At 41.9% G+C, this 24,492-nt stretch overlaps 1 protein-coding gene across 2 annotated transcripts; it reads right to left on the reverse strand.

Annotated features, from left to right (window-relative positions):
• Nucleotides 1-233: 233 nt before the first annotated feature.
• Nucleotides 234-24,027, reverse strand: elk1 (ETS transcription factor ELK1). Of its 2 annotated transcripts, none has more exons than XM_048241063.1 (9): nt 23,916-24,027; nt 19,685-19,896; nt 18,295-18,702; nt 10,205-10,360; nt 9,272-9,538; nt 8,411-8,552; nt 7,928-8,151; nt 6,581-6,682; nt 234-5,603 (listed from the first exon to the last, which is right to left on the reverse strand). In XM_048241063.1, exons 2-9 carry the CDS (start codon nt 19,892-19,894, stop codon nt 5,505-5,507), a joined length of 1,608 nt encoding a protein of 535 aa, XP_048097020.1. In that variant the 5' UTR covers nt 19,895-19,896; nt 23,916-24,027; the 3' UTR covers nt 234-5,504. The 2 variants fall into 2 exon arrangements, with proteins under 2 accessions (XP_048097020.1, XP_048097019.1); XM_048241062.1 differs by lacking the exon at nt 23,916-24,027 and adding an exon at nt 22,753-23,630.
• Between the last annotated feature and the right edge of the window lie 465 nt (nt 24,028-24,492).

Here is a 24,492-nt window from a genome sequence, read left to right on the forward strand (position 1 = left end):
TTCAGAGCAGGCCATAATTATTTGGGGGATTCTCAAGTTTAAAATGTGCCATGTCAGATTTTGTGCCATTTTGCTGGGCTGGGGTATTGTTAGCGGGCAATGGAGTAGGATAATTTCTATAATTTTCAATTTAAACTAACTGTTGAGGAAGCAAGTCTTGGGAGTTTACGAAGTAACAGAACAAATATGTCAAACACATAAGAATTATGAAATAAATTAATCAACAATGTAAAGAACAAAATAAGGTTTTATTCTTTTTTTCTTGAACATTAGTTCCAGGTATTTCTTTAAAAAACAAGATTAATATCTATAACATATACACAAACAAAGTAGAATGTGCAGATTAAAAATAGTTTTGTCTCTCTTTTTTTCCAGTAAATATAATGTATTTGGACAGTTCATAAACAAACAAAACAAATCAGACAAAAAGGGACTTCTCCTTCTCTCTAAATAAAACCCCAGAGAGCACCACTCATCTGGGTTAAGAAAGGAGAAGCCTAACAGATCGTAACGACTCGCAACAGAGTCTTGGGGTTCAAACGCAGACTCTCAAAGGAATCTGCGTTCCGCATGTCAAGAGATATCCCACATACATTTGCACATACACATATAGCAAGTTTTTTTTGCCAACACGTTGCGATTTACCAGGTCGTACGAGAATACTCCCACATGACATTTAAATAGAAAAGCAAGTCAAAGAGGAAAAGGAATGGAATCACAACATACAGCAACCTGTCATCATAGACATCTCATTTTCAGTAACTTTGTAAGTATATTAAAATGAAGCATAAAACTTTCAACAGTTTTGAGCCCAAATGATTTGATGGGTGCTGAGAGTACGTTGTTGATATATTTTGATGACAACCTAAAGGGCATGACGACTGAGACAAGCACTAATGCAGACATAAGCTAATAAGGGGTGCAATAATGAGTCTTCAAAAAGACCACCAGTAAGGGTAAATCCCCAAGAAACAAAAGACAGAAGGAAACCCAAAGTTTTGCTGGTATTGAGATACAACTTGCATAAAGGTGGTGTGAGTACTGAGCATGAGCCGTGTCAGATGATTGCTGTTTGTAGAGCTGAAATCATTTTCAATGGCTTTTTCATATCCTGGCCCTTAGTTTGCATAACATACACAGATAGAGAATCAAACACATCCTGGTCACTCCTAACAATGATGATGAATCTATCAGAAAAACAGCACACCACTATTGAGCAGTAGCAGATATTCTTTATAAAGCTGGGAAAGCAATGGGTCATAATATTCCACATTACTGTGAACAATTTTCAAATAAGTGTTACATGCCAAAATATTCATCTAATGCTCAATATTAAGGCTTTGGCTTATTCTCCATATTTTTCTTCTAAATTGTAACTATAACAGTCTATAGAGAGATTCTCACTCAGTTGACTTTGCAGAGAGGGAAAACTGGTTGAGGTCACGTGCCAAGATAAAACGTAACCTTTTCCTCTGAAAGGTTGAGCTCAACCAAGGATGAGCTCATTGTCATCTTCAAATGATTTACAAAACTACTCTGTCTATCAAAATATTCTTTCATCTGAAAATACAAAGCAACACAGACCTGAACAATCACATTGCCATGCTGCCACAAGAACGGCGTAATCTATACTGCATATTAACCCAGAAACGTGTTTGTTTACGTCCACTGCTTTTGTACAAATATGAAAGCTCACATACACATCTGGTTGTGCCACCTCATTGGACAACTCCACCCACCCCCCCATCTTGCCCCCAATTCAGGGCCATGTGGTCAAACTCAACCAAGCTCAAACACTGGTTGTAAGTCAGAAAACGCAAACACAACATCATGCTAAGGAACTGCAGAGAGAGAGAGATAGAGGGCGGGAGAGAGCTTACAGTCAGGCCAAGCGGTATTTAAAATGCATTTAACCCCCATTACAAGGCTTAGGACATGTAGAATTAGAATAAGCAAGCCTGAAACAGTCATATATCCTCTTAGCATGAAATGTGCTCATATCTGCATGTAAGTACACATTGTGAAGAGAAACGTTTTTTTTTTTTTTTTCAACTTTGAAAACAAACAAAAGCGTGTTCCAAGAGTGCCAAATACAAGCGCCACAGTGCGTGGGCATGTGTGTTTTTGTATGTGTGCTTTCTAAAATGACCCATAAGAATAACAGAAATCACAGTGAGCCACTTCATATTGCAGGCGGTGTTATTGTTTGCCTGGTTAATAAGTAAAGGATGAGAGATATGCCCTACTTGTGAAAATCCACCGGGTTGACTCAACAAGCTCGTCAAGCTGTGTAAAATGGCTTCGTTTTCATAATGATCTGCTGATTTTTATGGCAAAAACAAACCACTCCATGACAACAACCGGTGATAGACAGTCCACACAGAGATTTCTCCTTTCAAACACACCTCCCTCTGAAAAAGACATGTTGACTACAGGCAAATGTAGGGAACAAGGGTAAGGATAAATTATATCTAAACATATTTCATTAATGGGGCTAAAAAGATTAAAACATTAAAAACAAGACAAACATAACAATTACAATAACAGACTGAGAGGTGCGAGCTGCTTACATTTTCTGTAAAAACAATTCTTTCCACTGCTGTGCACTACAAAAGCAGGCTTTTCACTTTCGTTTAAATGTTGTCTGTGTACTTAAAATAGGCCATGTGACCCATAAATTAAAAATAATTTGTATAACAATATGTTGAAGCTTGTCGTCTCAAATTTACAACATCTGGATTTACAATACAACCTGAATGTCTGAGAGCTGTGTAGGCTAGGAACAGGAGGATGAAGTGCTACTTCTGCTTTTTCTATGCCATTCAATTCAGACACACATCACAACTTTAACTGCAAGATCAACTCAACATCGTAGTGAACGGGTCAGTGGTGGTGCCCTGGGAATGTTACAACAGAGAGAAACTATTAAGATTTTGTACATTCATTCAGTTAAATCTGTTTGGCTTCAACCTGGATGAAATTTTGGTGTGAATAATGCTTTAAAAAAGCCTCAGCAAACAGTCAGCACAGGGACCAAGGAATGGATAAACATGATGAGAGACCTCCGCATTGGCTTGGATGACCAGTTGAACAATCAGCTGGCCATAGAGGAAATCACTACATGGTATAAAGTTAGCTTCCGCTTTTAACAGTTAATTCTTTCAAGGGCTCTCTCTCTCTCTGGATGGCTGTGCAGAAGTGTTTCAAGGCCGAGCTGCAACAGGTGCATTAAGAAATGCGAACAGTCAAAAAGACATGGAGCACAGCGCCATATTTTACATGCAGAGAAATATAAAACAACAATTTCAATAACACATCTCAGCATCTTAATACCTCGTCACCTTAAGTGTACTCAACTGGCGAGATGTTTAGGTAACATCTGTACAAGCAAGCTAATGGGATATTCTGTTGTGAACTGTTCTGAGTGCTGGGAGGGGGTGTCTGAATGTGCTTTGACTGGATCGTTTCATTACAATTCCTCAGATATGATTGTTGAAAGAACACAGCATTCTTGCTGCCTGACACATAAGTACAAGACAGTGCACTCTCTGAAAAGTGCTTAATACAATCTGACAAAGATTCCTGTACTACAATAATAAAAAAAACACATTCTTGACAAAGAGCTTGAGACACACTCATTTTTGGGTCATTTTGGCCAAACCCCGGCAAAATCGTTCACTTCCTACTGACAGACACCAAATCCGCAAAAGAGCTGACACATTTTGGGAAGGCTGCTTGGTGGGATGTTGGACCGTGTTGTTAAAGACCGGATTGCTTACAAGCATTTCAATCAGACTCTGTATTAAGGAGCATAAGAGGCTTTTCAGTCAAACAGCACCAGAGAACAAGCTGCTGGACCCACAATCAGTTTGTTACGTGTCTCTGAGATGAGGGGAACAGCCATGGATCATTTCACCTCCTTTTGTAACACGTTGAGATGACACTTGTTTCATAAGTCAAACATTTTCATTTTGAATAAATATGCTTGGCAAGGTTCACAGATTTAAATCTGAGGACATCTCTCATAAGTGGTGCTTCATCATGACACTAAAAGCCAACTGCTTTTCATACGGGGCTGGGAAAATGCCCGAGACAAAAATGACAGCACAGTTGTGTCCTCAAACGATGGATTCCCCCTCTCCTGCTAAATTACACTTGGTGTTACACCACTAAAAGAACTTACATTCATTACAGTCACCCGTCTCCAGACTTTTTAAATGAATGCAGATTATTTGTGGTGTTATTCTGTGTCTTGCAGCCCTTCCACAAAACAGACAAACACTGGAGCACTACGAAGGATGCTTTCAATTTGTATACAAACAGCTTATGCTATTTCTTTGGTTGCCTGTGATGTTTTTTTTTGTTCATTCAAAAAAAATAACAACAACATACAATTCCAAAAGGTTTCTTGCGACACTGCAGAGACCTTGTTCCACTGAGGAGGCTGCCTTTGTAAGGGATGCTTTGCAACATCAGAGAAGCACAAGAAAGCAGTCAGACATTTTTTCGTTCCTTCCCTAAACATGGAATGGCTTCAGTATGTAGAACAAAAGAGCCGTTTAAAATGGTCGAATGGACTCTCATGGACTCTTTTCTCTCACTAAACAAAGTTGGCTCATTCCATTTGTCAAAAAACGAGAAGAGAATCTCTTTAATGAGACCACTCATCATCTTATGTATCCATGTTTCATGCAGAGAGCTCTAGAAAGGAAAAATCCAAAAAGATGGCTGTGAAAATTCCATCGGAAAAGTGCCAGCTGATTTAGAAAATAGATTCTTCTGTCAATGGAAAATATACAAGAGGGTCACAAAAGTTCTCTTGTCGTCTTTCTCTCCTTTTGCAGACCAAGTGCATCAAACATTAGAAATGTTCCTCCCTTCAAGTCATCCAGCCGAACGGTGCACATAACACATCCTTGTCACTTGTGTTGTGGATCTGATGGTGAATTTGAAATGGAAACATTTGACTAGAAAGAGAGATGGACTGTCATCACTTGGTCAAAAACTCTTCTCCTTTTTTGTTTTTGCTCAGTCCAAAGTAGAAACGAGCTTAATCATGGCGCCATTGCACTGAAAAAGTGCTCAGTGTTAAAATGTTCACAACTAAACAGAGAGGGGAAAAAGAGAGAGAGATGCACCAAAATGTCTACTTTGTTGAAATCAGACAAAATAAATAATGAAAAAGGAAACGCACAAACACATTCTTAGAAAAATAAAAAGACTGAGTTAGAACTTTCTATGACGCAAGAGAAGTTACAGATGCCACCTCTGGGTCACCTGGCAGCCAAGGCATGTAGACAAGCCAATCAGGTGAGTTGGGGCCGCACTGGAACATGCAGTTCTGTGCAGTCATTGGCTTGGAGATTGAGAAATCCCCGCCCACTGGCCACACTGGGATCTCTGAGTGGAGTGTGTGTCTGTCAGTCATCTGTCCTTAACCTCTCATTGGCTAGGCTGTGTGAAACTACAGAACGTAGAAGCAGGTGATGGAGCCAGACAGGTGCTCAGGGCTTCTGAGGTCCAGGTGACAACACAACGGGAGTGGAGAGGCCGTCCACACTCAAGGCTGGGATGTGGATCTGACTGCTGCCGTTGGTGGGGAACTGCAAGCGTAAAACAGAGATGCAAATCAGGACATCTGAAACAACCTTGTCCACACTAAACTACACCGGGTCTGCAAGTGAAGCCATTTGCATAGCGTAGTAGTAATAGTCTTAGAAGATGTTTTTTTCTTCTATTTTTTTCAAATGTACACGTCGCTCTCACGTCTGGTGTAGCCAGTTTCATTGATTACAGTGGAAGCTAACTGATGCAGCAGATGCAACGCTTCAGTTACGTCCTCGTTGTAGCCTCGCTGTTATACTTAAACTTTAACTGAAGATGGTTGAGAGTGGACAAGAATAGCTGGAAAACTGCAGGTACTGTAGGAGGATTGCCCCTCCTACAGGAATGTAAAGGGACTTATAATGAGCTTATATCAAATATATTTGAAAAATGTTTCATCAATCATGCAACTCAGGCATAACAGAAAAAAACAAGTTACAATAACTCATATGTACAGTATGGCGATTGCAAATTCTTTATATCTATCAAAACTACACTGGGTTACGGTAGTTATCACCTGATTACCTTTACTTTTTCATTCTGCATTGTTAATAAGGATAGAAATTAACAGTGCAAGACAAATATTTTATGAAACAACTAAACCACCTAAAACATGTGCACAGTACTATACTGTATACAGACCACCAACAAGGTGAGTCTTTCCGCAGTTCAAAAACACTGACACTGACAGTGCTTCTTACAGTACGGAGACCTGCCAGCAGAGGGAGACAAAGGGACAGACTGCAGACTGAACTACAGCATCCCTTCTCTGTTGCTCTGACACACAGCCACCAAGCCACAATGGTAGCTCTCTGTCTCCCTCTTCCTCTCCCTCTCCTTTAATCACTCTCTCCATCTCTCTCTCTCTGTCACTTTCTCCCCTCCCCTGCAGTCAGATGAAGGTGTGAGGAGGGACAGATGGCGCAGTGCAGGGCGGCGTTGGGAGACAGCAGAGGCAGGAAACAGGAAGCCATACCTGGAAGGAGAGCTTGGCAGGGCTCCGAGGGGCGATGGGACTGAGCGTGCTCCAGAAGTGGATGGTGGAGGGGAGCGGGCTAGGAGTCAGCAACACCGGAGTCTGGGAGAGCAACACGGGAGAGAAATGTCTGATGAGAACATGGCTGATTATGGTGTAATAGTATAACGCAAGATTTCAACAGGTATATACGCAATATGCATACCTTACTCTACCCTACTCACAGCTAGCTGAGTACAACTTGACTCAAATTAACACTTTGTGACCCTATTCTCATTATGAGTCAACTGTGTTTACAATGCTGAGGATCGGTCAAGAGACTCTTCAGCTGAAGCCTTTCTGTACACTGCTCCTTTGCTGGCTGAGAGAGGCTTCACAGAATAGAATGGACGTATAGACTAATGCACAGTTTTGAGTTGACTTCTCTGAGCCTGTGTCACATCAGTGCAGACCTGCCAACCTTGAAGAATTTTCATTGTTCAAGTATTACCTGCTGACTAATGCAAACTACTGTTTGCTTTTAAAGAATTTCACTTGCACGTGCACTCAAGTTTCTTTCAGATTGCGGTGTCTTTCTGCCATCTGTGAGGCTGCAATGATTAGGCCTACATTATCCCAACTACAGTGATAGGTGCGCAATCTCCGTCTATAAGCCTATTATTTGTTCTCACTTGTTTTCACGCTAATAATCAAGAAGAAGGATCCATATGCTCCAAAGTAAAAAACAAATTGAACACTCATTAATGAGCAGCTCAAAATATTTCGCCTTGGTCCACTTTCAGACTCGTTGTTAATGGCTGCATTTTGCCTTGGAAAGGCTCCATTTGTGCCTTAGTTATGAAAACTTTAACCATCAGCGACACATTGAAAATATGCTAACTGAAACAACTTGTGAACAAGTAATAACTTTCCAAGACACAGTCAAACTATTAGGCCTAGGTGAATTTACAATCGCTCTCAGTGGAATATTTTTAGTTTCACAGCAAAACGGCAGCTAGGGAAACACGAATTTGCGAGTGAACACTTGTTAAACTCACCTCATCAAGTCTTTCATTTTACCCACCGTTGGCGGAAAAAAAATAACATAGAGAGAGGCCACTATGCTTTGCCTGTCATTCTCACTTGTCACTTTCTCTTTGTATCTCATCGTCGCATGAAATATATTAGCGGGAGATTCACATGCTCAAGGAGCTTTCTAGAGAAGTTGGATGTCTGCTCGTTTTGCGTAGTTTTAAGTAAAAAAAAATCGTAGCGGCGTATTTTGATCTGAAAATGCGTGGTTGCTACGCAAAGTGACAGACGGCTGTCTGTCGACTGAGTTAAGGGCGCCCTGGTGAGGACACTCACCAGGGCGTGAGAGGTGATAACTGTAGGCGTTAGTGTGTTGGTGGCACTTCCGGGGGCCAGGAGGCTGTTGACCGCTGCGTTGACCTTATCCAGGGAGAGGCCAGGCGGTAAGATGGAAGGGGACGAGGGTAGCTCCAGACCCCGAGGCTTCTTCGCCTTGGGCGGGTGCACTTCCTGAGAGGAGGTGGACACCGGAACAGACAGGGAGGGGGATGGGGAGCCCTCTGTGGAAATACAAACATCAGGCCAACGATCCGTTCAGTCTGACTACTTTGAACAGACAAGAAAAGCCCACGTGGCACCAGTAACTACATCAAGCTGCCTGTTACATGCATTTTAAAGTGCTACAGCTAAGAATAATGAGACAGAATAGCCAAGTCCCTGACAGATTCCTTGCTTGTCTCTTTAACGTATAAGCGTTAAGCTGGCCTCGTGAAATCACATGAATAGACGTCAGACACAAGAGACTGTGCTGCGACTGACCTGCCAGCTCAACCTTGATCTCCGTTTCTCCATCCCCCTCCTTCTGCCCGTCAGGCTGACCTGCCGGCTCCACACACGGGGCGGGGACGTCCACAGGGGTGGGGGCCTCAGCATCCCTGGAGATGGACACTGCCTCTACAGCCTGGGGGGTGTAAACAAGGTGACAAACTATGAAACAACAAAACAGATAAAACAATGTAAGCCACCTATGAGCCAGCGAGTTTTGTTTTTGGAGAGAGGAGGTGGCAGGGTGGAACAACCTCAGGCGTCTGATAAACAGAATAATATGCGTTTTACCACTGCATGGAAAATGGGACGAGTACAGGCTTGTTTTCCAGGTTAATGGGTAAGAACACCCACTCAGCCTATGCAAACAGCTTGATGCTACATTTAATAGGCAACATTTAAGGATAATTCATTATGCGGTCATGTAGGAAGCCTTGAGTTTATTATGGAACTTAATGCCAGTGCATACCAAGCACTAAACACAACCCATAGTGAAAAACACTGACGACAGCATGGACGCTACATATGAAAGAGGCATAGACATTCAAATGGCCATATGCTTTGCAGCTAACAAACCTTTGGGAGTGGTCCAGCCCAGACTGTATATATAGATTGATTCTATATATACCGGTCCAGTCTATGGTCCAGCCCCCCTACTAGCTTAGCTCTGGTACATATGGTACACCTTCTAATCTACAGTTACAAATGGACTTGCTGCTTTTAAGGGAAGCAGCTACAAAACTTTATCTCCAAAAACTTATTTGATCTGGACAATTTCAATGTGATTTAGCACATTGTCAGGGAAAAAAAGAACAGAGTCTGTCAGTTTATAAAACAGTCCAGGCTGACTCATACCTCCACGGCTGTCTTCGGATCGAGGACTATCTCCAGGAGGTCATCATCCGAGGATGGACAAGGCTCCTTGGAGGTGGCACTCACTGTTGAGGGTTTGATGACCACATATACCTGGGGTGCCTGGGATGCCTGACTGACCACACACTCCCCAGTTCCAACAGGGGCACCAACAGGCGTCAGAGAAATGAGGGAGCCCTGGTCCGAAATACTCGTCACAAAGATGTGCGGAGAGTCGCCCATGGATTGGGTCTGCTGTGTGTGAGCATTCTGTGTGGAAAATTAGGGTGGTTAATTGGCAGACAAGACTTAAATCAAGTTAGAGCTGCATTCATTTCTCTTTCCTGTATGGTCTGTGTTTGTACATGCTTGATATGAATACAATGTACACTTTGATGATTCACTATAAACAGTCCAGGATTTAGGATTTTCTTTACTACTCCGTTGTGTGTGTGTGTGTCTGTATATACACAGTGCTGTGCATAAGTAATTAAAATAGCCCCATCCTTCACCATACCTAGAGATTATCATGGATTTATTTCAGTTAGCCTAATAGCTGGTTTGATTTGCATTGAAAGATGATCTTATGGAAAGTACCCATGCCAATCTCTAGGTATGGTGAAGGGTGTGTGATGATGTGGGGCTATTTTAATTATTTTAATTCCAAAGGTCAAGGGAACTTTATCAGGATGCATAGTATCCTGGATGCATGAAATAACTGAAAATAAAAATCTGCCTGGCTCTATGGGAATAGGGATGTGGTTACTTATGCCCCCTGTATTTTAAGGAAGAACATGTATTTATTTACGATACATTATTCATTCACAAAGAAAATTGGTGTCCTTAAATGTTGGATTTTTCCTCATTTTTTAAAATTAAGCATGGATGTCTTAACTTATGCACAGCACTGTATATATAAAGGAGAGAGAGACTGACCGTGCTGCCCGTGGTGGAGCCCGACGGTGTTTGCGGGCTCAGGGCGGGTGTGGCGCAGGGTGAGGGCTGGGTGACGATCACCTGCAGGCCGCTCTCCACCCCGTTGCTGTGGGGGGGCAGGGAGCTCTGCTGGGCCTCGGGGGCACACAGACGTACCTGTCGCACACACACCAAACATGCCCTCAGAACCCTGCGCACATTCCATTTACATGTTCACTATTTACACTAGCCACTTCTCTAATGACCAATTATTCAACTGAAGAAAAAGTAAACACTCATACTTTGCCTTCTATGCCAACGGATCAGCAACAAAACAGCTCAGCTCTTGATCAGCTCTTGAGCTCTTTACCTCCAAGGTCTAGAATCACATTAGTGACCAGACTAGTGAACTGATATGGCCACATCAACTGGCAAAAACTGCCTGCCTTTCTTACTCTAGGCCACCCATTCACCAACTTTTATTCTTTCACAAGCATACACTTTCAGTGGACTCTGAGTCACGTCAGATAATAACCGTATGCAAATCTGTGTACTCCCCTGTGTAGTAGAGCTTGTTAGACATCTGAAAGAGTTATTTCAGGAGCAATTTTTATTTTTTATTATATGTTTGTTCAAAGCCATTCATTTATTTACTCAAAACATCATATTTTTTCCATGCAAATGAAGAACAGACGCAGGCAACACTTCCTATTAACTGAATAAACAGACTCCATGATGGGAACACAATTCCAGATGACAAGGCCCCCTAAGGTGTGCAGCAACAGATCGAATGTTGCCATCTCATAGCAGGGTCATTAGGACACATCATTACTACCCATCTCTTTCGACAGACACATTTGACTCCCCACATCGAATCATTTTTAGAAAGCAAAAACTATTTTCATCTCTGCAGGACTCAGCATGGATGTGTACATCATTAACATGTCTTTTGAGACTATCAAAATATATATGCACCTGTGATCTCAATATAACGAATAAATAAAAATAAGTAAATAAATAATAACAAATGTAATGTAATGCATTAGACAACTGACTCGTACACACTTTGTATAATGGCCCGATTATGCATTTATGCTGCTATGAGTTTGGAACTACTATACAATTACACAGTGACTGCAGTGGATCTACACTGTCAGCCAAGTAAACGAAATGTAATATAAGTAAACGAAACAAATTATGACTGCCGCTGAGCCCTGCACATTTTCTCCACAAAAATAAATCACACTTGTCAATTTGTCTCCATTCCCTACTCTTGCAACTTTTGTGTATGTAAATGAGTGTGTGCATGTATGTGTTTGCTTTTGTGTACGTGTGCTTCTCTGTGTGTGTGTCTGCTTGCCTGCATGTGTGTGCGTGTGAGTCTGTGCATGCATGGCATGAATTCAGAGGGTGTCATAATGATCCTACACTTCAAATTCTGCGCAGTTTTGAACCTGTCAGCCAAAGATAGCTGCGATTACACTGCCTCGTTTTTGCTTTTTCATTTTTAACTAGGTGGCGCTATACATCAAATGAGTGGATATGGGATGGGTTGACATGGCCCCTGGAGGCCATCATACAAAACAAAATTAGTCATCCTAGGCCCTGCAGTTCTCGAGATATTCACAGAAAACTATGTCCGCCCTACCCTCCTTTCGGGGGTCCAGTCCAACAGGGGAGCGACAGATCAAAACAAAAAACAACGGTTCCGTGTCATCCTTGTGGGGCTACATGCCCACCAAGTTTCGTGTAAAGGACACTGATGAGTACACTGATAAACATGAAAAAAAAAAAAAACATATATTTCACTAAGCTTATTCTGTTGCATAGTGAAACAAAGCAAAAACGCAAATGAAGCCTAATGTGTTTCCATCAGGGATGGAAATGAAATGTTTTGTCAACCTGCCACTGCCACTACCATCCAATCAACTTTTAGAGATGTAACCGTCAACCATCAATAGAGATGTAACGGTCTAACATCAATGCTGGACAGAACTCTTAACTAAAGGTCAACAGAACTGCATTCATAGGCCTTTATATCCTGGAAATGCATCAGGCTAACTACACACACCTCTACATCCCACAGACGCACCTGGACTATAAAAACCAACACGCACAACCAGCTACATATAGACGTGCACTACTACAGCATGATGTACCCTGTAATTCTGCTTCATCTCGGTGCACTGTTGCACTTCGCATTTATCCTAATATAGGGTTGTATATGCTGGAGTTTCTTGTATGTAGTTTGGTCTCTTTTATATTGCGTGTTACATTGTATTTACCATTTTCATTTTCTATGTAATAACCACTGACCTCAGGGCAGTCACTGTGATGTTGCATTTTGCACATTTGAAAAGCTTTATTTTTTTCCAATAAAAAAAAGACACACATCACACTCAATACTTACAATTACGCCGCTCAATCAGGCATATTTTGTCTTGTGTGTCAATTGTTTTGTTGTAAATTTGTTTGTTTGTTTTGTCGCGGGAACGCTGGCGACTACGCCGCTCCGTCCGGCATCTTTTGTCTTTTTGTTATGTGTCTTGTTTGTGAAGCGCGATTTTGTGTATTTTTCCCCTTCCTCCTCTATAATGTAATGTATGTTATCTTATTATTTATTTATTCTACTTTGGTTTATTTTATTTATAGGCCTAGACCTATACCTATACTTTTTTTCTCTCTCTTTTTACATCTTGTTACTTCTTTGTTTCTGTAATCTCGGCTTCATTGAAAATGAGAGCTTCCCTCAATGACCCTCCGAGAATAAATAAAGGTTGAATGAATGAATAAATAAATAAATAAATACTGTTGATAACATTCCAAGTGACCTGAGCAATCACAAAATTGGCATATGCATTTAAGGCCTAGTCCACACGTACCAAACCGATCTTTTTTTCCTCCGTCTTCCCTGGAACCGTATCAAGAATATTTGCGTCCAAACGGATCCATCTCAACGCGACTCAACACGTTACTTCATACCCCAGGCCTATAGGTGGCACTGTGTCTTTACAGAAATTCACCAAAACTTGCAAAATGTGGCTTTAAAACAGACAGAATAGGCTACGGCGTGAAATGGCTAGTGCAAGGAAACCAGAATTGTTTGTGTGGACTGATGGTGAACTGTCAACTGTAGCCAACTGTAAAACTAATAAGCGTTATTTTACGGTTTGTGAAGGGTGCAGTCCGTGCTTTATTTGGCTAACGCAGGTAGGCCTACTAATCACCTTTACTTTCTTTTGGTTGTAGGATAGTCCGTGATTCACATTAGTTTTGGCTATCACCGCAATTAGGCTACTAAGCATAAAGGCTTACCCAAGTTCTAGGCTATTCTGTGCCACATTTATAATATTGCTATAAAACCTTCGTTAGTAACAGTCAATACTTTTGCCTGCATCAAATCGTGCATTAAGCATTCAGTGTGCTACCATCGGCTTGCGTGAGTTCTAAGTGTCTTTGTATGCTTATATCTGATTTCTTTCGACTGTGAATGCATGTATATATGTTGTAAGACATGTAAAATAAATTAATGACACTGGCACTACGCACAAAATGAATGTAGCCTAAACTTACACGCACTTTCCTAATAACTTAAGTTCTCTCGGCGTCACTGACAGTAGCTAGAATGCATAAAAAAACACCGGGAAAAACAGTGTTCAGTCCACCAAGTCATAAGCTATCGGTAGCTGCGCAGCATCAGTTGTGATATTTATCTTAGCAGTGTAATCGTGGAGGTAATGTCATGTATGAAAACTAGTATTGTTAGGCAATACTATAAGTGCAAGTCCAGGGCAGCTGAGGTGTGGCGATGACATCATCGATCACATAAAGCAGGATGCGGTTTAAGCTGTCTAAACAAACTCAAGCGGACTACGGTTTCAGATTTCTCCACTCTGGGACCAGGTTTTCAGAAAAGTGCGGTTTCGGGCAGTGCGTTCACAGGATTCGTTTGGGCCTTTCGGCCAAGGCGAAAACAAAACCTCTGCGTTTAACCTAAAAAGCGTCTCCGTGTGGACAGGCCCTAAAGCTATTGGACAGTCTTTGTTTTCAGTGTTCTGTTAACGGTCAAGGTGCTAAACATTAGCATAACCATTTTGAGCTATTAGACAGTCTTTGTTTCCAGTTTTCTGTTGAGGATCGAGGTTCTCCCTCGTTACAGTCAGTGAGGTAGTTGTCAAACTGTGTGGAAGGCTGGAAGTCTTCGTCACACTGTATGGCTCCCAGTGTTCATCCACGGCCTCTTCTTCTTCTTCTTTAATTTTTATTGGTGGTTGGCATACCATCTTGGTGCATTACCGCAACCAACTGTTTGGGGTGCGGAGCATCAATGGATATAAGATGTTTATTTAAATAAATAATACTACTAATACAGCCTCCTTACTGGCCTCACAGTAATTGTTGTAGATGACATGAAGTAGGTCGGTCAGATTGATGTCCATAGTCCATCTCAGAGTGGAAAATGGCCTTGAGTCGACCAAAAGCACACTCAATGAGGTGGTCCCAACAAAAACGTAGCTCAAAATATTGTTCTTGTGGTGTAGAGCCGCCAGTCAAATATTCCTTCAGCTGGGTCACCCAGACACCCAAACGAAAAATGGGTATAGCCTCCTCGTCTGCTTTTTCAGCGCAGGCATCTTGTCAGTCTTAAAACAAGAGTTCACCTTTGAATTGACAAAGACCTGTGCATCGTGAACACTCCCAGGCCACTACAACCACATCCATGAACCTGTAGTGGCACACAGCTTGCACATTAAGGACATGTTTACCTTATGATGTAGTCCATAGAGCTGGTAGATGGTTTGATTTCAATGTGGGAACTGTGGACAACTCCCATTCACTGTGGCATACCATGAGGGCGATGAAAGCCCAAAACTAGATCCTCTGCCTCGGGCTCCATGAAAGGCAGCTGGATGTATTAAGGACCAGGTGATGGCTCTGCATGTCTACCAACATCGGACACGGCCTGTTGCAACAAGCCGAAGGCGTTAGCCATCTTCCCCAGCCTTCTCTCGTCGCTTAAGTAATGCAGCGTCACTAAACCTTCTTCATTATGTCAATTGGTGTTCTCATGTTAGTTGCTTGTCCTTCGATATACAGTCAGTTCTTCGCTCAGAGCGACGAGAGAGGCTCTGGACAATTTGGAAGTTCTGTTTCTATTCATCGTTCACCACAATGCCATTAACAAAGCTGTCCCACCAACGGCTGGTTCTCCGAGGTCTTATCCAAAATCCTGGTTGATCTTCTAGTAGGACAAAATGGTAGATTCAAAAGTATTTGGTGCATCCTATTGTTAATGCGCCTTCGCTAGTCTTGTTAGTGATACAGGATTTCCAGGTTTTGTTGCAATAGTGCTAACAAATTCAGCAGCGCCTGCAGCACTAACACGGCCTGGGGCTTATTGCACAAAACTAGGATAAGGGATTAAGCCGGGATATTTTGGTTATCCTGGCTCAATTTATCCGTGATCCGGTTGTGCAAAAGCAGGATGGGGGGCCCCAGCCGTGGCGCAACTGGCTGGGGCACCTGCACCGTACGCCGGCGACCCGGGTTCGATTCCCGCCCCGTGGTCCTTTCCGGATCCCACCCCGATTCTCTCTCCCACTCACTTCCTGTCATTCTCCACTATCCTGTAGCATTAAAGGCATAAAAGCCCAAAAAAATATACTTAAAAAAGGAAAAAAAAAAAAGCGGGATAGGGGGCAGCAGGATATGTTATGGTATAAGTTACCATGGCGATTTATTCTGTGGAGCTAGCCTGCTCCAGACCAGGCTAAGTTCCAGGATCCATTTAATCTCATCCCTTATCTCAGTCAGCAGTCACCACAAACGGAAACCAATAGTTATTCCACTGCCCACTACACATTGTTATCACATATAACTAGACCCACTGTCATTATTTAAATGTTTGTGATCATTAATTAACTTTTACATACTCGCCATTCCCGACCTGTCATGCGACAATGTGACACCACGGGAGTGCCGAAACCATTTTGCGCGTGGTGGTCGCGACACTAATTGCAATATTCTCCTAAACAGAGGTGTTGCCGTTTGTTGCTGTTGTGAAAATTCTATCGCTACCTACTTCAAACCGTAGAAGAAGCAATGAAGCCGCTCTAGTTGCCATGGTGAATCAGTGAATCTGTGATCGGTGCCGGGGTCTATTTGAGGGAGCCGTGAGCGCGCAATTATCCAGGATAGGTTTCACCTGGCTTGATGAATCCGTGTCTGCTCATCCTGGCTTGGTCTTTGTGCAACCAATTAAGCCTGTACGCTCTTGTTTTGGATTCATTGAGCGCAGCTCAGTAACTTATCCCGGATGTTTTAATTCTGCTTTTGTGCAACAGGCCCCTGAGGGGTATTTCACAAAACCTAGATAAGGGATTAAGCTGGGATTTTTAGGTTATCCTGGATGAATTTAGCCTTGACTTGGTTTCACAAAAAAGATGGCACATAAGTTACCATGGGGATTTATTCTCTGCACCTAGCCTGGTCCCGACCAGGCTAACAGACAAGCTAAGTTAATTCTAATGGTAATTATGTGGTCTTATTGGTTTAGCTAGCTGTCATTCACATCAGACCTCCGTGCTAATTTTAAGGAGCTTTATTCCATTTATAAACTATTTGCTAAATGTATTTGCTCGCAAAACAAAACAGATTGTCTGCCTACTACCATATGGTTATTATTTTAATTGTGATAGCCTTATAATTATTAACATAGGCCTAGGTACTCATTGTTTGCTTATTTTATTGATAGACGTTTGATGAATAGCCTACTGTAGTTGATTGGAAGTGGAGGGGCAAGTTTTCGAAGGTATTTTCAACTATAATATTAAGGTATATCATACTATGTGCATCTTTGCAGTGGCAAGAGCTTTCTTGATGATGTTGCGTGCCCAGACAAGGAAGCACTCACACGTGGGTGCATACATAAATTTGCATTCAGTTGGTCTACCACGCCTACTTCTGCTGTTTTACAGAAATAGCCATGATTCCCCATTCCAAAAAGGATAACTTTACTTCATTGTTAGTCTATCAATAGCGGTTGTTCACTTTGTGTGAATGACGCTATTTTCCGCATTTTTTTTTATTCCAACCGTGGGCACTTTGGAGCAGAAACGAGAATGCGCACACATCCTGAATTACTTACACCTGGCTTGACATAGTCGCTCCTACTCATCCTGGATTGGCATTAGTGAAACGAGTTGAGCTAGGATGACCAGACAACGCTATGTCAAACCTCGCTTTATCACTTATCTTGGATGTCTTAATTCTGCCTTTGTGAAATACCCCTCTGGTGATCCACCATTGTTATTGTTGTTGTTGTATTATTATTGTTGTTGTTCCGTCTAGCAGTGTCAGATGTGTTGAGTGCGGCTGGGTTTAAGGGTCAGAGGTTAGAGGTGAGGCTATGTCGTCATCTTTAGCAGAAAACATTGTTTGCCAGTCCATGCTGCAAGGACGAGCCAGCGTTTTCCAAAAATCCCACTCTGGAACTTGTTATTAGGGACCTAAAACGCCATTGTCTTACGCCAAAACGATAAAAAAAAACATTACCCTTTTCACAAAAACACCATTTTTGTCGTTCTCGTGTGGATGGGGCCTAAGACACTCTGTTCGTGTGATCTCTGGAGCATCCTATAATGATCCAACTATATCCATATGCGGCCTGGAGGAAAGACGAACATACCACTATACAAATTAGATTTTTCTATTGAGACGTCCCTTCCTGTTTAGGCTACTCTCCCCCTTTTTAGTGCGCAGTAAATTGCTGACAAACTGACACACCAGCGCACAAGTAACAAGTTCAACAGTGTAATTTGTGCCACTTCAAAAGAGAACTATTTGCGCAAGAATATTATAGTGAGAATTCAGCGTAAATCAACAGATCTTGCTAGGTTTATGTTTATTATTTTTAACCGTCAGTTAAAAATGTAAATTTGACTGGATTTGACTGTATAGTTGTGGAATGCTAGCTCTATTTATTTACCCACCAGTGGCCGGTAAGTTGACCAAATTCACCCGCCAGTACACAAATTCACCAGCATCTGGCTAATTTCCATCCCTGGTTCCCCTGCCTGTGTAACTGGACTCAAGAAAGTGCCGAGTCTCACCTCACACAGAGCCACATCTGGTGTGTGCACAGCGGCTGGTCCGGCCTTGGGCAGGCACTCGGCTGTCAGGAGTGTGCCCTCAGTCTTGATGGACTTGGGGGGTTGTGTCTTCAGGGACTGGATGGTAAAGGTGGAGTAGAGGCCTGACTTCATGTAGTCGTTTCGAGAGCTGCGCTGGGCCGAGCTGGGCGAGGGCCTCTGGGGCTGGAGGCTCTTAGGGATGCCGGTGACCCCGGCCATAGCGGCCAGGGCACCCGCAGGCTTGGACTGCAGGATCGCCTCGGGGGCACCCTCTCCACCCCGTCCGGCAGCATCTTCTGGCCCTCGCACCCCCTCGGCCGAAGCGGGGTCGGGGGAGTTCACAAACTTGTAGACAAACTTCTGTCCACTGACCTTCTTGATGATGTTCTGTGGTGGAAGCGTTTGGAAAGAGGGAGACGCAAGGAAGACAAAACTGATCAGTTCTGCTCACTGTCATATACTCTTAACCAAGCGCTGTTACTTGCTCTGTCTTTCTTTCTATCTCTCTCAGTTTTTCTCTCTCCCTCATACAAACAAACACACACGATTCATTTCATGCATCAATTTATGTTCACTCTGTAACAGATATACATTGTCATTTATACCATATGAATATATGAGCATTTGCCCAGATACAGCACAAGAGATTGCATGACAATGTATGTATAACTTCAGGGTGCAGAGAGACTACTTTGAACTGTACTACTGTACCAATGAATATAAATAAATGCTTTAAAAATATAAATCATTCCTACAAAAGCAGACAAATGCTTACCATACCAAATAAACAGTAATTTTCTTGACAGAATCTGCAGCATAGTGTGAATCACGTGAAACAAGTTAATCACCTTGAAAGCCATGGGGATAGCATATAATTGCTATGTTCAAAATGCACAGCATAGCAGCAACCCCCTACAGACACCAGTAGCATTTGCAGAACAAAACTGCCTGAAATCGACTGAAGACAAAAGCTCACCTAGTGATATGAATAACAATAGCAATTTTATAAAGCAATAACAGTAATAGAAATAATACTGAAGTACACATTCTTGTAAGGAAGCTCCTATTCAAACGTGCAAATAAACTGTGCAAACCAGGACACTTTTATAGTTCTAAATAAGGGCTGTAGTCTCAATCTAAAGGCTAAAAAACTCTCTCAGACGGATTCTATAAATTAACCTTAATTTAAGATAATTTCATATCTTCTACCGACTTCTGTAATGAGCCAGGAGAACTCGTAGTTCCAACTAGCACCCTTCACTTATCTATACATGAGCCTTGCTCAAAGCTGGCAAACACACTTGCATTTCCCATAGTGTGTGTTACCCAGGCTGGTGAGACTAGACTACAGACAGCAGAAGAGCCTCACCTTGTCGTAGTAGTAGCGTAGGGCTCTGCTGAGCTTGTCATAGTTCATGTTGGTCTTGTTCTTGCGGAGGCCCCACAGCCTGGCCACCTCCTCAGCATCCAGCAGCTTGAACTCGCCATCCCCGTTGGGCGTCCAGGAGATGAGGTGCTTGTGGCTGTGGTTCTCCAGCAAGTGCAGAAGGAACTGCCACAGGGTGATGGATGGATCCATGGCTGCTCAAAGAGAGAGAGATTGATTAAGAAAGAAAGAAAGAAAGAAAGAAAGAAAGAAAGAAAGAAAGAAACAGAGAAAGAGAAAAGAAAAGAGAGACACATGAGAAAAGAGAGAGTGTTTCAATGTTATTTTACAAATGAACACAAAGCTTTATTGTTCTTTATGCTTTGGCAACACTTACATGTCAACAGTCACGGTAGAAAAGCAACTGAATTTGAATTTAAGAGACCGTGAGAATCCAAGAGGGGGAGGGAGAGAGAGGGAGATGGGTGGCTGAGGGCACATTTCACCCTCTACATATTCCCATATTATTCACAGCCTCCCAAATGACACTAGTGAATTAATGGTGGAGGAACAGACATCTCAATTTGTGGACACGAGACAACCAATGACAAACAGTCTGCTTTTGGCAGATGCAGTAAAGCATCTGGCTCGGTTTATGACTACTATAGTATGCATTTGTGTGACCTAATTAATCAACAGATAAATGCATTCTCTACAAAGAAACTGGTACAGAACAAAAAATAAGGAAATGGATATAGCGTCAACTTTGTTTGCCATGTATTTCCTTTTTAGAGACGATCCATTGCACAATTCAACCACAAAAAAAAGAAATAATTTTACCCTGTAGAACATTTATGTGGTCTGCTATTGAGAGAGGGAGCAAAGCAAGAATGCTCAGTGCTTACTGCTGAATGGATTGGACAGGGCTTATGTTATTCAGAGTTCAGTGTTACACCCTCCATGCAGTTGGCATCATGTTACCCAGAGTGATTGGATGAGAGAGGCCCGCTGACAAAAGCGCTGCCAGAGACAAAGTGGAGGGGACGGGCATCACAAGTTAAGGAAGAACACGACGTGAATGCAAATTAGTCGTATTACCATTTTTTCCCGTCCAATTACGCAACTCATATCAAATACCTAGGAAACTATCACCATGGTAGACGTGTTAAAGCAACAGTCACCATGGAACAGGGGTTTTTTTCCCTTCCATTTTCTGTGAAATTCACTATTCAGGTGTTGCTAAGCGCATTAAATGCCAGCAATTATTGAATCTGTTGCTGCTCTTAACGCAGGCAAATATCTCTACATTGGCAGTAGTGACAGCATGAGGGATGATATGGCTGACCCAAAACCCATAAATAAAAATGGTCAAAGTCTGTTATAGACATTTATCACAAGAACGTTGCAATTTAACCAGCATGGTTCTAATCCCAAGCAAATTGAGACAATTGTAGCCTACAAAGACCAAATCAGCTTACACCAGCCTCTCAAACTTCTCCTGCATCAGATCAATTGCAATGTACTTCATTGTATGCGCAACGCATATAATCACAACAAGTGTCTTCATGTGTCAAGGGTGCTTTTCTCCGATGAGAGCCCTGTTGTTTTCCATGAGAAGAGCACAGATCCAGACCTGCTGTAGTGGTATATATGGCTCCTTGTTTATCTTGGATAAACACAAATCACAGCATACATTGGCACAGAGACTCATAAATCTTAATAGCAATGCAAACATAAACAATGACGCGTGACAAACAGAGCATAAATCTGCTTTGAACCTGTCAGCTCCTATAACGCTTGTGCAATGGCCTCCCATAGCCAATTATGCCAGTCCTTAAGAGACCGAGGTGCAGATTATGTATTTCACCATATATCAGAATTAATTTACACCACGGAGACACCGAGAACAGAGAGGAGGTAGAGTAACTATGGTGGAGAGGCATGAAATAGTTGAGCAATTCCTTTAGTAAGAAGTAATTCCCTGATCAGTTCCACTGGTTTGGGGAGCTGTTTGCAGTTTCACTGACATTAGTTTCAGATGCATATATTGCAAACATGAGGAAAGCTGGCACAGAGACACTCATGCACCAGAACAGCTAAAGTGTGGATCAATAGCCTACTCTTTTCTGTTTGTTGACGCAGCCATGAAATACAAGTTAATTAGCATATTTTGGTTTTGCATTCAGCAGTTGTGGTAAGAGGTCATGTTAGAATTCATACAGGAATTTTTACTGCTTGTGCAGAAGAAACAAGCTATTCAACACCTGAGTGAAGCAATCTTTGTCTAAACACAGCTGTCACCATCTGCAGCAACTCAATCAAACCAATGATAAGCTTTAAGCACTCAGCACAACTGTTTCAAAAACAGATATGAATGTTTACCAACATTAGACTATTTTTTCACTCTAATCAGTAATTTCACTTATGTGATTACAGCACTGAGTTGCTATGTTGTCAAAGATGACTATAAAAAAAATCCTCTTTTTGTTAGACCTTTTCCAGCTACTTGCTCCATAATCCTTCGGCTGAACTGCAGGACCATTCATATGTCTGATTTTTTGTTTTGTTTTGTTTGTATCAGCCTCCCCCAAGGCCTCCAACAGGTTGAGATTGTGCACGCTCTCAAAAAGGATTGACTGGTAACATATACTAATATTTAGTTACCTAGTAGAACAAACCTAAAATCGGCCACGCTTTCACTTGTAATGTATTTTAATAACAACAATTCAAATCAGCATCATCGCTCCATGAAGCCTTTATGTACGGTCTATCTGCTTACCATCTGGTAAGCTACGAGCTGTAATGGACGGTTGATTCATTTATATGCGTTTAATGGGAGTATGAGTCTAATATGTCGAATACAGTCAAAACCCGGCGGCCTGGTTATTTTTTTAAAACAAGATACTCATTGTGTTGTCCTCCGTACCATGAGCTATAACTGAGCAAAAACAAACTATCAAGGTAAAATAAGACTAGCTGGTGTTAGATGCTAATAAATAAAAATCAGTGCAGTTGTGTTTATAAGAGGCCTGCCAATTCATAAGATTCCGAGGAAACACATGTGAACTTACCACTGATTAGAGTGTTTGAGTCCATTTTGCGTGGGTTCTTCGGAGTGTCAATTAACAGCCATTAAGTATTTTATCCAAGATGTCAAAAGTCGGTTTGCGTGCCGTCAAAGAGCAGAAGGTGAGACCAGCGAGTACAATTCTGTTTTGCAATTATGTAACACTGCACTGACAACACATGCATATCTTCCTCCATGTTAGTTGACATTAACGTTAGCTTGTTATAGGTTGTACGCAGCTAGCAAGCAGCTAAAGGAGTACCGCTGGCCTTCACCTATGTGTGTTGCTAATGTCCGTCGACTTTTGATAGTTACTTAATATCTTTTCCGCGACACAGCAACTGTTCAAACACGTGTAACATAGCGCTAAGAAGGCTGTGGAGCTAACGGTAATGATGAGATTCCACCCTACTCTTTCTAAAATCAACTGTCAGCTAGCTCGCTAACTTAACTTACAGTTATTCAGCAGCTAGCTAGCACAGCAACTTAAAATGAACAGAAAACTAGCTGCTGAAAGCTCTCCTGCAGCGAACTCGTTGTAAACGAATACGTGCACCGTTGAACCTAAACGAAAGTCTGACTGTACTCATGTCCAAAGCGCCAAAAGTCCTCTCGTTTCCCTCCATGGCGGCTGTTCAGTGTTTCAAATTGTACTAAATACATTATATCATAGGTCGACGAAGCAAGGCGCCCTTTGAAGTCACACAGAGACCCGACTTTAATCCTTTGCTTTGCTTTCCCTCGGCTTCCTGTTTCCATAAACGCCCGACTACTTTGGTGCGCGTTGTTGTACGCTACACAGTCTGCTTGCCTGAACTCTCTCTGGTCGCGAGGACTCACAGCCAGCAACAAACGTCATTCTGCTCATGACGTAAATTGCCTCTCTAGAAAAATGCATGTTTGAAAATCCCACTGAAATGATAGAACGACTTATTTCAAGACTATCGTCGACTATTTTTAATTTATAAATGAACATAATACGAAGGAAAGTAGTCATATGCAAATATTGTTTTGATGTTTTTCCCCCTCAAGCATGTCACTGTTTTCCTTGCAGCTCAGATGAGAGTATGTTGTAGTCTTCCGCTCTTTAACAGTTTCAAAACGCGACAACGGTATTTTGTTTTTGTATAGCCTACACACCAGATAACAATTCAAAATGTGTCTTACTTTTTTACGTAGATTTTACAAACAATCTTCGATGTAGCGCACATGGTTAAACATGAGCGTATTTTGTAGAAATGTGCGCCTCTACAGTGAAACAGCAATCTATTTCAGGAAGCAGTCTTACATCCATGCCACAATTCAACATCTAGTTTCCATGGCAACTGTTACTAGTGTGACGGGATATCAGAGAGATGCTGAGGGGGAGATTAAGAAGTCTCTTCTTACCTCCGGATAACTGTGACCACTGACCAGCACAGAAACAAAAACGTCAAATTTGAGAACCACTGGTTAAATCAGGCTGTCTCGTTTGTCATGTACATTATATCATCCAAGGCTGACTTTCAAGGACTGCATTATAAAGATGACACTTCAAATTTGATCAAATCACATCTACAAAACTTATTTCTGTAAGTGGTAAGTGGAAATTAACTCTGTTAAATAGTTCATAAGGGGTTTAAGAGTTGATGATGTTACCATAGCATTTTTTTTTTTTTACTGAGTGTCTGAATGACCCATGATTAATTTGATAATTACAATAAAGGAAATCTTAATTTTCCACCACACAGTAAGCCTAGGTTTT

Source organism: Alosa alosa, chromosome 4 (assembly GCF_017589495.1).
Source record: "Alosa alosa isolate M-15738 ecotype Scorff River chromosome 4, AALO_Geno_1.1, whole genome shotgun sequence".
NCBI classification, from domain to species: domain Eukaryota; kingdom Metazoa; phylum Chordata; class Actinopteri; order Clupeiformes; family Clupeidae; genus Alosa; species Alosa alosa.

What these genes read in the sequence shown, in the direction of transcription:
- elk1 (XM_048241062.1), bottom strand. Translation starts at nt 22,777, where the DNA reads ATGGACTCAAACACTCTAATCAGTG. An exon ending in ATCCGAAGACAGCCGTGGAG is followed by an intron (nt 8,553 to 9,271) that starts GTATGAGTCAGC and finishes TACACCCCCCAG; the next exon opens with GCTGTAGAGGCAGTGTCCAT. An exon ending in CTGCCAAGCTCTCCTTCCAG is followed by an intron (nt 5,604 to 6,580) that starts GTATGGCTTCCT and finishes TTACGCTTGCAG; the next exon opens with TTCCCCACCAACGGCAGCAG.